This window comes from Mesocricetus auratus, unplaced genomic scaffold (genome assembly GCF_017639785.1).
Source record: "Mesocricetus auratus isolate SY011 unplaced genomic scaffold, BCM_Maur_2.0 Super-Scaffold_6723, whole genome shotgun sequence".
In the NCBI taxonomy this organism is placed as follows: domain Eukaryota; kingdom Metazoa; phylum Chordata; class Mammalia; order Rodentia; family Cricetidae; genus Mesocricetus; species Mesocricetus auratus.
This window is the reverse complement of record NW_024429183.1, coordinates 13,621,617-13,635,000: the sequence shown is the minus strand read 5'-3', so window position 1 is coordinate 13,635,000 and position 13,384 is coordinate 13,621,617. Positions and strand designations below refer to the sequence as shown.

The 13,384-nt window shown below is 44.5% G+C and overlaps 1 protein-coding gene across 5 annotated transcripts in view; it reads left to right on the top strand.

Annotated features, from left to right (window-relative positions):
- Window positions 1–13,384, top strand: part of Hydin (HYDIN axonemal central pair apparatus protein) — a 352,162-nt gene that overhangs the window by 32,766 nt on the left and 306,012 nt on the right. For all 5 annotated transcript variants that reach the window (XM_040736928.1, XM_040736948.1, XM_040736939.1 and 2 more), the window contains exons 5-6: window positions 8,138–8,257; window positions 11,383–11,517. In XM_040736928.1, the coding sequence (XP_040592862.1) occupies window positions 8,138–8,257; window positions 11,383–11,517 (255 nt within the window). The remainder of the gene's footprint in view (window positions 1–8,137; window positions 8,258–11,382; window positions 11,518–13,384) is intronic.

The following is a 13,384-nucleotide window of genomic DNA, read 5'->3' as shown; positions in this document are numbered from 1 at the left end:
TAGATTTGCTGTCTTTATTTGATGATGGCATCTTATTTCCCCCAGCAAACACCCTTCACATTTGAGCAGGAACCCTTGTTTCCACATTTCTGAGGGACTGGCAGAGCAGGCCGGTGTTGTTGGCACGTTTAACATGTCACATTTGAGTGTATTGCACTGAGCACTGCCCTGAAGGATGGGAAAGTCAGGTTTCCTCACATCCCCTCCCGCTCTCCCAGATCACCGGCTTTTTTCCTTTTGTTCTCCGGGTCTGAACGATCTCTCTCCCGTTTGGGGACCACTGTCCTCCATTAATCCCTTCTAGATGAACTCACAGATCTTAGCTTTATTTATTCGATAATGTTTATATATTGCCTTTTTATTTAACTGCAGATTTCTCTCCCCTACATTCTAGAGTTGTGCGTTTTCCCCTTAGAAAGTCCATGGATATTTTCCTTCATGAATCTCTGGCATTAAATGATGCCCACAGAAATTGTTTGGAAAGCCAGCTTGCCCCTCACCCCACAGACAGTTAATACTCCAGTCTGCATACTCCGACTGTGATTTCTTCATTCATGCTCAGTATTTTACCTAGACATGACTGAGTTTTTTCCCGTATCACTATGTTCTTGTTTTATCTGCAGGAAGTTTATTTCTTAAACTTTGAACCATTTTTTCATGTTCTTCTGAGCTTTTTCCTTTAGGAGCATCAATTATGGATGTGTTGGACCTTCCTTGTCTGCCCCTCTGCTTCTGGCATCTCCTCTCTAACCCACTTTTAACTTTGTGCTCATTTGTTTGACTGGAAGGACACTGAGCAGACTGTCCTCTGTGTCCCTTGGCATTATGTGTCTGTCTGTCATTCTTAAGTCCAGTCCAGCAGACTCTGGTCATCTCCGGTCATTTGAAGCCTTGTCTCTTCTCTGAACCCTGTACTCCATTAGCGTCTGCGTGATCACACCGACTGTGCTTTTCTGATTTTATTTGTGGAATCTTTCTTCTTTGCCTGAAACTCTCTATTGTCTCCTAAATCCATTCCTAGATCAGGGCCTTCTAAACATTGTTTTTTTGATATATGACCCCCTTTTGTCTGAGAAAATGTTAAGCGACAGTGGTTATATAGTCATAGAAGATAGGTTTGTAAAACATGCCTGGGGAAATGGCACAGTGGGTAACATACTTGCTGAGCATATGTGAGAATCTGAGTTCTATCCCCAGAACCCATGTAAAAGCAGGCAAGGTAGCTTATGCCTGCATTCTCTGTGCTCCTGCTGTGAGGTAAGAGGAGAGATGAGAAGATTTCAGGAGCTTGTGGGCCAGCTATCCTGCATGTACGTTAGAAAACAAGAGGCCCTCTCAGCTGAAACAAGGTGGGAGACAAGAATGACACCCCAGAGTTTCTTCTGACTTCTATACATGTACAATGGAACATGTGAATATGCACTGAACTAACACACACACACAGACACAGACATAGATACACATACAGAGAGAGATGCACACGTGTACATACCCTATGCACATACAAAAGATTTAAATCTTTGCCATCTTATCATTTACTTGGATTTTTATCGCATTTTATTTACTTATTGTGTGTGTACATGTGCAAGCATAATGCATGGCATGTGTGTGGAAGTCAGAGGACAATTGGTAGAAGTCATTTCTCTCTTTCCATCATGTGGGTCCCAGGAATCGAATGCAGGCCTCAGGCTTGGCAACAAGTGCCTTTATCCACTAAGCTACCTTGCTGGCCCCCAATTTTAATTGTTTATTAAATATGAAAGCAAATTTACACACTAATGGGATGGTTGTGCTTGTTTATTTGTCATTAAGAGTTAATCTTGGTTAGAAGCACTGCAGGGTGGAGAGGGTCGTCAACATCTCCCAGAGTAGAATATTTTGTTGTCATAATACATCAGTGCTGATAATGCCGCTCTCCATAAATATGAAGCACAAGATGGCAGAAGCCTGTTTAGGACCATTCAGAAATGGCTAGAAAAGGCGTTAGAATTCCAAGGCAAAATTCCTTTATCTATTTTTTAAAAATGAAACTCAAATCAGCAATGGAAGCAAGAGATTTTAAAACCGTGCTTTCCAGTCCAAACGAGCACTGACTTGACGCTTCCACGCCGAGGAGTGATTGCATGCATGACAACACTACAGGTCCTTCTTTCCTGCAAGTAGCCATTTCTATAAGTGCTCTGTATATACAGTGTTATATATCCAGGAAAGGTGCTGCAGTTCGTCGCATAGAATAGTCTTGAATGTGAGCTGCAGTGTTTCAGGAAGCCTTCACTGGCATGGCACGCTGCAACAGCAACCACAGTGTGATGTGTGAGCATCTGTCTCATTAGCATGCATGGCGTTTAGAGCACAGGCTGCAGTAGAGGCACGAGGTGCCACACAGGCCCTCGCTGCCAGACACACCTCAGGTTCATTATGGATTTGATTTTGAACTAATTTGGGGTCATGCATTCAGAGAACTTGTACTGTTCACAAGTTTTTCATGACCACATTACATTCAATTATGTGACCCCCATATGAGGATACTGTCCATAGGTTAAGAAGCTGTGCCTTAGGTGACCTTTACAAGGAGAATGGCATCTTGGATCCTCCTGTCTCTTCCGTTATTCATGTATTTAGTGTTGGTGGTGCTGGGGAGGTGCTTTCCCACTGAACTACATTCCCAGACCACTCGTTTGATGCAGACCTTCACATTTATATCTTATGCCACATGTCAGTCCCCTGAACCCTGGATCATATATTCAGCTCCATGTACAGCTGACAACTCAAACTTGATATGTTGGAGATCAAGATTGTGTTCTGTCTCTCAAAGCCTATGTTTCTTCTTTTCCCTTTTGCCTCCTGCAGATAGTAATTCCATTTATCTTGTTTTCTAGGCTGCACTTCAGAGTTATGTATGATCTCTCTCTTAAAATTCAGCAGAAAGTACTATAAACTCCTTGACTTTCACAAATATATCTTCAGTCAAACCATTTTCACCACCTCCTCAACCATCAGTCCAGCCGCCAGCATGTAGACTGTCCAAACAGCAACCATGGAAACAGCCCCTCCTTCCCTCCTCCCCTGCCTCCTTCCCTCACTTCCTTCCTCCACCTCTCCCTCCCCCCTTCTTTATTTCTTTGGCATGTGTGTGTGTGGTGTGCAGGTGCATGTCTGTTCTTGCATGTGTGTGTGGAGGGGAGTGTGCACATGTGTGTGTACACATGCATGTAGAGATTGACATGGGGTCTTGCACTCTCCACCTTATTCATTAAGGTGAGGTTTCCCATCTGAACCCAGAGTTCACAGATTTAGTTAGTCTAGACAGCCAGCCTGCTCCTGGGATCATTCATCTCTGCCTTCTGAGTGCTGTGGTTCCAGGTGGCTGGTGTGTAACAAGCGCTTGATCCGCTGAGTCATCTCCCCAGCCTTCGAGCCTCCGTTTCTATCTTGCTTCTCCATTACTAGTAATCTACAGTACGACACGAATGGTGTTTTAAATGTAAATAAGATCTAGGAATCAGTGGGTAAAAATGCTTACCATCAAGCGTGATGACCTGGGTTCAATTCTCAGGTACTACCTGGTAGAGAGAACCAACTCCCACAAGTTGTCCTCTGGCCTCCATGTACACATCACAGTAAGCATGTGTTTGCAGGCATGTGTGCACACACATGCGCTAAAATGAGATCTGGTTATTCCCTTATTTAAATCTACCAGTGACCTCTGTTACTCTCATACAATCTAAACTTAACCCCTGGGTCCTAAGGCTTGACAGCATCCTTCCTACCTCCCTCATGGCCTCTTTGCCTTCCTCTACTATGCAGCACATTGACTCCTAATTGTCCTTCTTGCTCCTCTTCACATGCAGAAATAGTTCTCATGGGAGAAGAGGGGCATTGGTTGCCCTGCTAGGTAGGAAGCTGTGGGGAAGCCTCTCTGAGCTAGACAGATGTCTGAAGCGAGTCATACAAAGGTTTGGAAAGGGGCATTCCAGTTGGAAGGATGAGCAAGTGTAAAACCTGGGAAGGGAGTTCATCAGCTTTGCAAGGATGGGGCTGTTGGTGACTCTGGTCTCTGCTGTGTGTTCAGCACGCAGAAAGGAGGTTGGCACATATTGGAAGCTCAGTGTTTGCTGGAAGGCAAATTGTACCTTCATCTCTTCTAGCTGCTATGTCTTCCCTGTGTCCTTTAATTTTTGTTTTGTGTTTTTTTTATTATTTCCCATTATATGTTTTAAAGTGGGGTGAAGCAGTGTAGCAGGATGCAGCGCAGTAGTAGAGTACTAGCCTGCTCTAGACCTGTGTTCAGCCCCCAGCACCTCGAAAACACACAACTAAGGGGAAGGCTCCGTCGGTGAAGTGCTTGCCATGAAGAAGCATGAGGACCTGAATTTAGATCCCCAGCACTGCTGTGAAAGCTAGGAACAGCAGCATGCATCTGTAACACCGAGCCGAGGAGGCAGAGATAAGCAGATTAGTGGAGCTCCCTGGACAGACATTCTGCCCATTCAGTCCAGCTCCAGTAAGAGACCCCAGAGAGTGTTAGAGGAAGACACTCAACAATGACCCCAGGCCTTCACACATGCATACATACATGTATACAAATACATACACCCCAGTTTATACACAAAATTAACATTCTTCATTTGTCTCTTTTTCTGCTTCTTTCTCAAGTATTATATATAGGTGCATATATGTTGGCTCAGGCTATCATTATGACTGTTACTGCTACCCATCTTTGAAGAAAGCAAATCTACTTGGCCTTGCTGTTTTGTCTGTTAACACTGAGTGATGTTCTTGATTGATAAAGCGTCTGGATAATTCTCGGTGAAATGTTATGAAGGGTGTGTGAGCTTATGAATATTTTTGGAAGGAAGATAGCTTTCTTTATTAAAATAAAAACTTGTGTGTCACATCTGTGTATTTGTATATATTAATGTAAGCTGGCTCCCTGAAAGGTTACTTAACGTCCATTTCCAGTCATTACCTCTCCCTCTTCCTGCAAAAGGTTACTGACTCCCCTTCACATTGTAGGTTAGCTTTGCCTATATATGTGAGTGGAACATGAAAGATGTGCCCTTCCATTTCAGGCTGCTTTCCCTCGTGTCATGACGTTGGTCATTTCTCTGATAAAAAGCAAGTACCCTCAGAGAAGGGGAAAGAGACAAGATCTCCTGAGCAAATTGGGAGCATGGGGTGAGGGGAGAGGGAGTTAGGAGAAAGAGAAGGGGAGAAGAGGAGAGGAGAGGGGGACATGAGGGAGCAGGAAGGTTGAGTCGGGGGAAGAATAGAGGAGAGCAAGAAAAGAGATACCATAATAGAGGGAGCCATTATAGGTTTAAAGAGAAATCTGGCACTAGGGAAATGTCCAGAGATCTACAACAATGACACCAGCTAACAATCTAAGCAATAGTGGAGGGGCTGCTTTAAATGCCCTTCCCTGATAATGAGATTGATGACTATCTTACATGCCATCCTAGAGCCTTCATCCAGTAGCTGATGGAAGCAGTAGCAGATATCCACAGCTAAACACTTAACTGAACTCCTGGAATCCAGTTTCAGAGAGGGAGGAGTGATGAGCAAAGGGGTCAAGACCAGGCTGGAGAAACCCACAGAGACAGCTGACCTGAACAAGGGGGAGCTCATGGACCCTAGACCGATAGCTGGGAAACCAGCATAGGACTGACCCAGGCCCCTGAACGTGGGTGTCAGTTAGGAGGCCTGGGCAAACTATGGGGCCTCTGGCAGTGGATTAGTATTTATCCCTAGCATACGAATGGACTTTGGGAGCCCATTCTGCATAGAGGGTTACTCTCTCAGCCTAGACACACAGAGGAAGGCCTAGGCCCTGCTCCAAATGATGACATCCTTTGATGATCCCCCATGGAAGGCCTCACCATCCCTGGTGGCCATAAGGGTTGGGGTAGGGGGTTAGTGGGGGGCAGGGAAGGAGAGGAGGCATGGGGAACTGGGATTGACATGTAAAACAAGCTTGTTTCTGATTTAAAATTTAAAAACATCTGAAAAAAAAAAGCAAGTACCCAGTGAAACTCATAGCAGCATAGGAAGCCACAGGGCTGTGCCCATGCCCAGTCTGATGTGAGGTGTCTGTCTGGTGCACACATCCCACGGACAAGCAAGTTCTTACTAGTATTGTCTTTATGGCCCAAGCTCAATTAGATGGGCCAGATAGTTACTCTTTTATCATTCTTCTCTCCTTCTCCTGTATCTGAGGATCTAAGATAAATTTATCCTCCATGAGAATACCCTTCAGTGTTTTCCTCTGGACACTGTGAAAATTACAATTTTGATCCTTCCTGAAAGTGTTTCTGTTTGAGCTTCTTTGTTGAAGGGAGTATTTTAGGATAGAGAATATTTTTTCTGTAGAAGGTTTTGCTTGGCTGGTTGCTTGGCTGGTTGGCTGGCTTGGACTTGTTTCCCCAGGGTTTAAATGACATTATTTTCACACCTCTTACCCCTGCTAATTATATGGAACAGTCCATGCTTTTTTGTTTCTTGGCTACAAACCACACTCTCTTTTTCCTGTTAGCGTCTCTTGGACATTTTTGCCTCTGTTTTCAATGGGTTTATAATTATCTACCTAGCTATGGATTTCTTTTCAATCCTACTGGAGTTCATAAGGCTTCCTGCATGTTTGTATTGACTTGATCATCAGCTGTAGAAACTTGTCTGCCACTGTTCTAGCAACAAGCCCCGCCCCCCACACTCCTTGCCTCCAAAATGCGCATATTCCAGGCCTGGTTGACTTCTCAGTCTGTCTCCTCTGTGTAAATGTTCTCCTGCCTACCTCCATCAGCACCGCTTCAGTGGTGACTCATCTGCTGCTCAACACAGACACATCCGAGTCCCCGCTTCCCCATTGTGGTGCGCACTGTAGAGTTTACATTTACTTTCTTACCGTTTCTACCTCTGCCAAATCCTGAGCCTTGTGTGTCAGACAGTGGGCCACACTGCTGCTTCTGCCTCTTCTTGTTTGTGCTGGCTTTTAGTGCTGACATACCGTTTCCTCATATTTATGGCTGGTTTATGTAATTACAATCTGCAGGGTTTTTTTTTTTTCATCTTAAAAAGCATTCTTGGTTGTTGTACGATATAACATTTCACAATTGGAAGATTGCATAAATTATCCAAATCCTGTGGTGACTTTCTCTTCTTTTAGAGGGGCCCTGGTTGCTGGTGCCAGACCCCCCTGAGCACCGGCACTGAAGAACTGAGGGATCCTAGTTCATCCTTATTCTGTGGCACAACCAGCCATAGATCAAGAGAGTAAAGCCCGTCAGAATCCTACCCTTCCTTGACAAGCTCTGGAACACCAGTCTCTGTATCACTAGCCTTGCTGCAGGTTCAAGAGTTTGTACATATCTCAGCCCCACCTCCGCCAATCTAAGGCATGGAGACAGACAACCCAATTGTCTCTATCCCCTGTGCTCTCCAGGCCCATCCATCCACTTTCTCATGGAGCACAGCCAACAATTCCTTGTGGTCTTGTTAGCAGTGTGATGAGCAGGTATTTGCTGATAGAGCTCTTGCGTTATTCTCATAGGTTAGCTGGGTCAAATGACCCCATTTACCATGGTCTTTGTATGTGTGAGTGTGTGTGAGTGTGTGTGTGTGTGCACATGCGCGTGCCCATGCTTGCCAGTGTGCATGCATATGTGTGTGCTTATGTGTACATGCATGTTCCCATTTGCATATATGAGAGTATAGGCCCAAGGTCATCCCTGGACATTGCTTCTGAGGGGCCATCTCGTCGGGATCTGGAACTAGCAGATTAGGCTATGTTGAATGGCCATTGTGTCCCAGAGATCCACCTGCCTCTGCCTCCCCAGTCTTGGGATTAAAGGCATGCACTGCCAAGCCTGACTTCTTAGGTGGATTCAGGAGATCAGAACTTGTGTCTTCATGCTAGTGCTGTAAGTTCTATACTTGGCTGAGCCAGCTCCCAAATTTTCTATCTTCTTTTGTAGAGAATTGCATAAAAACAATTTCACTCATTTTAACTATTGTTATGGTGGTTTCCCCTTTTGTGTGATCCCTGTGTTCTTTATTTTAAATAATTCGACCTTTGCATTATTTTACCCCAGTCATCTTAGCCATTGTTCACAGTATGAGTAACTTTCTCTTTCAATTGCAGTATTCTGGAGTTGACTTGGATCAGGCCTTATTCCAGCCCTTTCCATCAGAAATCATATTCCAGAACTATTCTCCCTGTGAAGTCTATGAAGTCCCATTGATTTTAAGAAACAATGACAAAGTAAGTATGTTCGCTGATGTAGGTGAACTTTTCCAAGATGCTGGAGGAGAGGTTCAGTAGACTAGGATCCTGAAGGGTCTTAGATACACTTTTTAATTTGATAAACGTAAGAAAATAATATGCAAACATGTTCTTTGACTGCAAGGCTAGGTCTGATTGATGCTATCTGTATAGTCCAGTGCAGTGCCCAATAGATGGCAAACTCCCAACATGTGCTCTAGCTTCCCCTTTTAAAGATGTGTTTATTTTCATTTTATGTATGTGGGTATTTTTTCTGCATGTATGCATGTGCAGCATGGTGTACAATGCCAACAGAGGCCTTGAAGAGGGTGCCAGATCCCTGGAACTGGAGTTACAGATGGTTGTGAGCCACCATGTGTGTACTTTGAATCAAACCCTGGTCCTCTGGAAGGGCAGCCAGTACTCTTAACTGCTGAGCCATCTCTTCAGCCACATGCCCCAACTTCTTGATGCATAAATGTGGGTTTGACGAATGGCATGGAGTCTGACCAGTTGGGCTAGAATTTCATTAATACTCAACAGTTACTATGAATGAATATATTCTGCATTGCAGACACCATTAATCCATTTCAAGGTATTATCTGCTCAGATGAATAGCAAATCAGAACATTTATACTTATATCCTGTAAATTATTCTTCTACATAACCTCTCTTCTGTATTCTCTCTTGTGATTCTCTCTCCTCTTGTGGTCTTCTCCCTGATATATGAAATGACCTTCAGACATTGTCTACAGAAGGCTTTTCTCAATATCCATGCTATGCTCCTATGCTCCTTTGTAATTGCCACTGAGGATTCCTCCCCTAGCCTTATGTCTTTTTCTTTAGAGATAAATTAGGGTTTGTTTAAAAGGAAAGAGTTCAATGCCAGAGGATTTCCTTGACACATGGCGGTAATAGGAGAAGGGTATGTGGAAGCTTTAAGCTTAACTAAGTGCAAAAATAAACAGATGGTGTGTGAAGGGGAGGTATCTCAGCAACACCAAATTGCAAGGGGAAGACAAACAGGAGTCAGGAAAAGAGTTCAGCTACAAGAAAAATGAGAAAAAAAGTCTGTGCAGGAACCCAAAGCAAGTGGGAAGACTTGGAGGTGTATTCATGCAGTAGCTCATTAAAGGGTTCGGTGATGCCTTTCGGAGATCAATAGGGTGATTTAGTGCCAGCAAAGCCAGACTCTGGAGATGAGTCTCGCTTTGTTTGTTTCTGGCTGCAGTGCCAATAGCAAGAGAAGCTCAGGACAGAAGCTAAGGATAAACAGAGCGATGAGAAAGAACTGAGGATGCCCAGGGTCATGTCCCCAGGCCTCAAGAAGAGAGAGTCACATTCTGTGGGCATGGGGCTTCCAACAGGTTCATTTCATCATTTAGAATTCTCTTTTCTCCTCTTGACTGTTTCACACTTGTTGGGTATTACTGGGCTAGTAACGATGGAGTGGGCCTAGTGTCTAGGTCCTTTGGCAATTCCTCCTGACTCTAAACAAGAAGTGATTATTGCTAGGTATGTATGAGGAAGTCAGGGCAAGGGAAATGTATAAATTTCATCTTCCAAAGGGCACAGTTTTCATGGATAACTCTTGGGTGAAATTCATCCAAAGCATTGGCTCCATGGAAAGTCCTCAGCCAGGGAAAGTGCAATTATCAATAAGCAGATAGCTTTCTTGGAACTAGGCAGGTGTGTTCTCACATTAGTTACACCAGGCTGTGTGATAAGAAGCAGATATAAGCTCTCTTCTCTCCTCCCTGACATACAAGTGCCCATGAAGACCAGAGGTATCGGATGCCCCTGAGTTTGGAGATACAGTCGATTGTGAACCACTCACCATGGGTGCTGGTAACTGAGCATGTATTTTTCAGCACTGAGCCATCTTTTTCCTGGCCCACAGCTATGCTTTTAATAAAGGAAGCACAACACACATGCTGTTCTTTTCCTGTCTGAAATGTGCCCCCTCACGGTCTCTCTCTCTCTCTCTCTCTCTCTCTCTCTCTCTCTCTCTCTCTCTCTCTCTCTCTCTCTCTCTCTCTCTCTCTCTCTCTCTCTCTCTCTCCTCTCTGGTCTCACTATATAGACTACACCAGGCTAGCTCTGAGAATCTGCCTACCTCTTCCTGAGTGTTATGCTTAAAGGCCTACAGCACTGGCCCAATGCATGTTTCTTCACTACCCATTCTACTCCTAAGATCCCTCTCCATTCTTTCTGTGTTTCTTTATGAATACAGCTTTTTGTAGTCATGGAAGTTCTTTTGTCCCCATTTATTTTAACTGGTTAAGTTGTACTCAACTTTCTCCTATTATTTTCAGTCATTAAAAAAATCTTTGACAGACAAGGTGACACACACCTGCCATCCCAGTACTCACAAATCTAAGGCAGGAGGATTGTGTGAGGCTATCCTGAGATACGTAGGAAGACTTTGCCTCAAAAATCAGAAAATCCAAGCAATACTTCATGATTGCATTCATTGTTTATATAATCTGGGATAGAGATACATAGCTTTGGGCAAGACCAGAGAGCAGAGGCTAAGACCTTAGGAGAACAAGGTTGTTTGAAGCTGTCCTGAGATCAGCAAGGGTTATCTGTCTGCCTTCTGTTCTTACTTCTTGGTGATGTTCCCACAAAGAGGGTGGGTAGAGTCATGCTGGAGGCTGTCCCACTTTCCTCCTCCGTGGCCTGGGAATTGTGGCAAAGCTCAAAAGCCATTGTGAGGATAGAGTGGCACATCATGACCTGGAAATGGTCCCAAGAGCACTGTGGGATGTCCAAATGTTAAGACATGCATTTCATCTCTGCTGCATGAAGGAGCAGAATTCCTGAGCAGTTCATTTTGGAAGATAATCATTTCAACTATAAAACAGAGACCTTGAATACTAACGAAAATGAATAATAACAGTGTTAGTAAAAATAGAATCAGAATGTCTTAAAGACTGACCGCTAGAGCCCCTGGGTAAAGGTAGACCCCACCATTTCCCTTTCAGTTGAAACAGTTGAAATCCTGATCGAGGCCACACGTAGCAAGGAGTGGCTGGAAGCTTTACTGTGTTCCGCTCTAACACTGGTGCTTTCTTCTGCCCGACTGTCATACATAGTGTCACCCTCATGTGTTTCCCCCGCAGATCCCAAGGATGGTAAAAGTTGTTGAAGAAAGTTCACCTTACTTTAAAATCATCAGCCCCAAAAACATCGGCCACAAGGTAGCCCCGGGAGTGCCATCTGTATTCCGAATCCTCTTCACTCCAGAGGAGAACAAGGTAGTAACAACACTGGCAGAAACAACTGAATATGTGTCTCTAGTGCTTTGTAATTCAACTCTGAATACTTACGGGACTTCTGATTTTCATGGTAGTGTTGGTGGGGTAGATGAAGGACTGTGGTGGTGGTGGTACTAAGGGTCACATTGGTGGGTCTTGATGTTGGTAGTAGAATTGGTGATGACATTTTGTTATTGATGGTAGCTATATTACCATGGGTTTTGTTGGTAGTTTTATTACTATGATGGAATGGAATACCCGAGGGTGGGCATGTGCGAAGAAAAGACTCAGCTACCTCCCTGTCTTAGAGGCTAACTGTAGGCTGAGTTTCTCTGTGTTCCTGCAGTTTCTCCCAAATAACCACTCGGAGACTTAATATTAATTATAAATGCTCAGACAATAACTTAAGATTGTTTTTAGCTAGCTCTTCTAATTTAAATAACCCATTTATATGAATCTATATGCTACCCGGAGGCTTGTTTACCTCATCTATGAACTTCCCATGTTGCTTCTTCTGTGTCTGGCTCTTGACTCCCATGACTCCCTGACTCTGCCCCTTCTTCTTCCCAGCATTCTCTCTGTCCTGAAAATCCTGCCTGGCTATCAGCCAATCAGCATTTTATTAACACATTTTCATAGTGTACAGAAGGGTTATTCCATAGCATCTGACACTCTAAACAGCACAGCTCTGACTCCAGAAAGCCGCACCCACTGCCTTAGCTGAGCCACCTCATGGTGGATGGCATCATCTGCAAAGGAGAGATGGGAGGGAGGGTGATAAAGGGAGCTGGCACTTGCAGAAGGATGGGCAATGACCTCTCTGCAGTCTCCACCTCCTAAAGGGATACCATCTCTCAACATCATCATGCTCAAGACCAATCTCCCATCCACAAACCCCAGAGGACAAGCTGTGAGCAACTCATAGCAGCAGAACTTGTGTTGGTGGTGCTGTAGATATCCTTATTATTAGATATGGGGGTGGTGGTGGGGGGAAAGAAGGTAGACAGGAGGGAGGGTGCCGAGCTACTAGCAATGAGCAAATAATTGTCAGGTGATGAGGGTGTCCTTGAACCCTAAGTCACTAGTCTGTGAAGAAGTCTGATCCTGGCAGACCCAGCAGGATTATACTATATACAGCAAGCCACCAATAAAGAAAAGGTGTGATCTGCATGCAGTGAGCCCAGAGAAAGGATAAAGACTGTGGATTTATATGTTTAGGACACTAGTGGGTTGTATATCTTCCCTCCCAGGATTCTAACCTACTCAGGAAAGAGTCCTAAATTCAAATATTGATCACAGTCATCCTCAATCAGAACAAAAACATAGCCAGGGCTCAAGGCTGTGATGAAGTTTACTGATCCCCACTGTCTAAATAACTGCTTCTCCATAAAAAGAACCGTAAAGTCTCACTCAACCACACCCCGAAAAGGAACAGCCAACAGCAGAGCCTAGCCTGGCCAGTCAAACCCTGTCTATACATGAAGAGGCAAAAGCTAAGGCTGGTTTCCCTCAGCACCACCTGCAGGATTTCCTAGGTCATAGGAACCCCAGTTCTTCCTTGAAGGGAAGGTGCTCGGAGGTAGGGGTCGGGGCAGAAGCTCCCTCCCGAGGCAGAATTGTTGGTTAAGTTTTCTCCTTCATGAGCCTAACTGGGAACTCAGGAGGTGGCATAGGGATTTCATCACAGTGTAAAGGAGCTGAAATGGAAAGCAACACTTAAACACGCATGAACAAAAGGCTCGGTTGTTAGCATAGGTTGGGGAGATGACTTCCAAGTGCACCATCGCTTTCTGAGGAGTGACTGGCCGTGGACACTTGCTGAAAGAGAAGCAACCATTCTTCCTTGTGGATGTGGCCACTGATAATC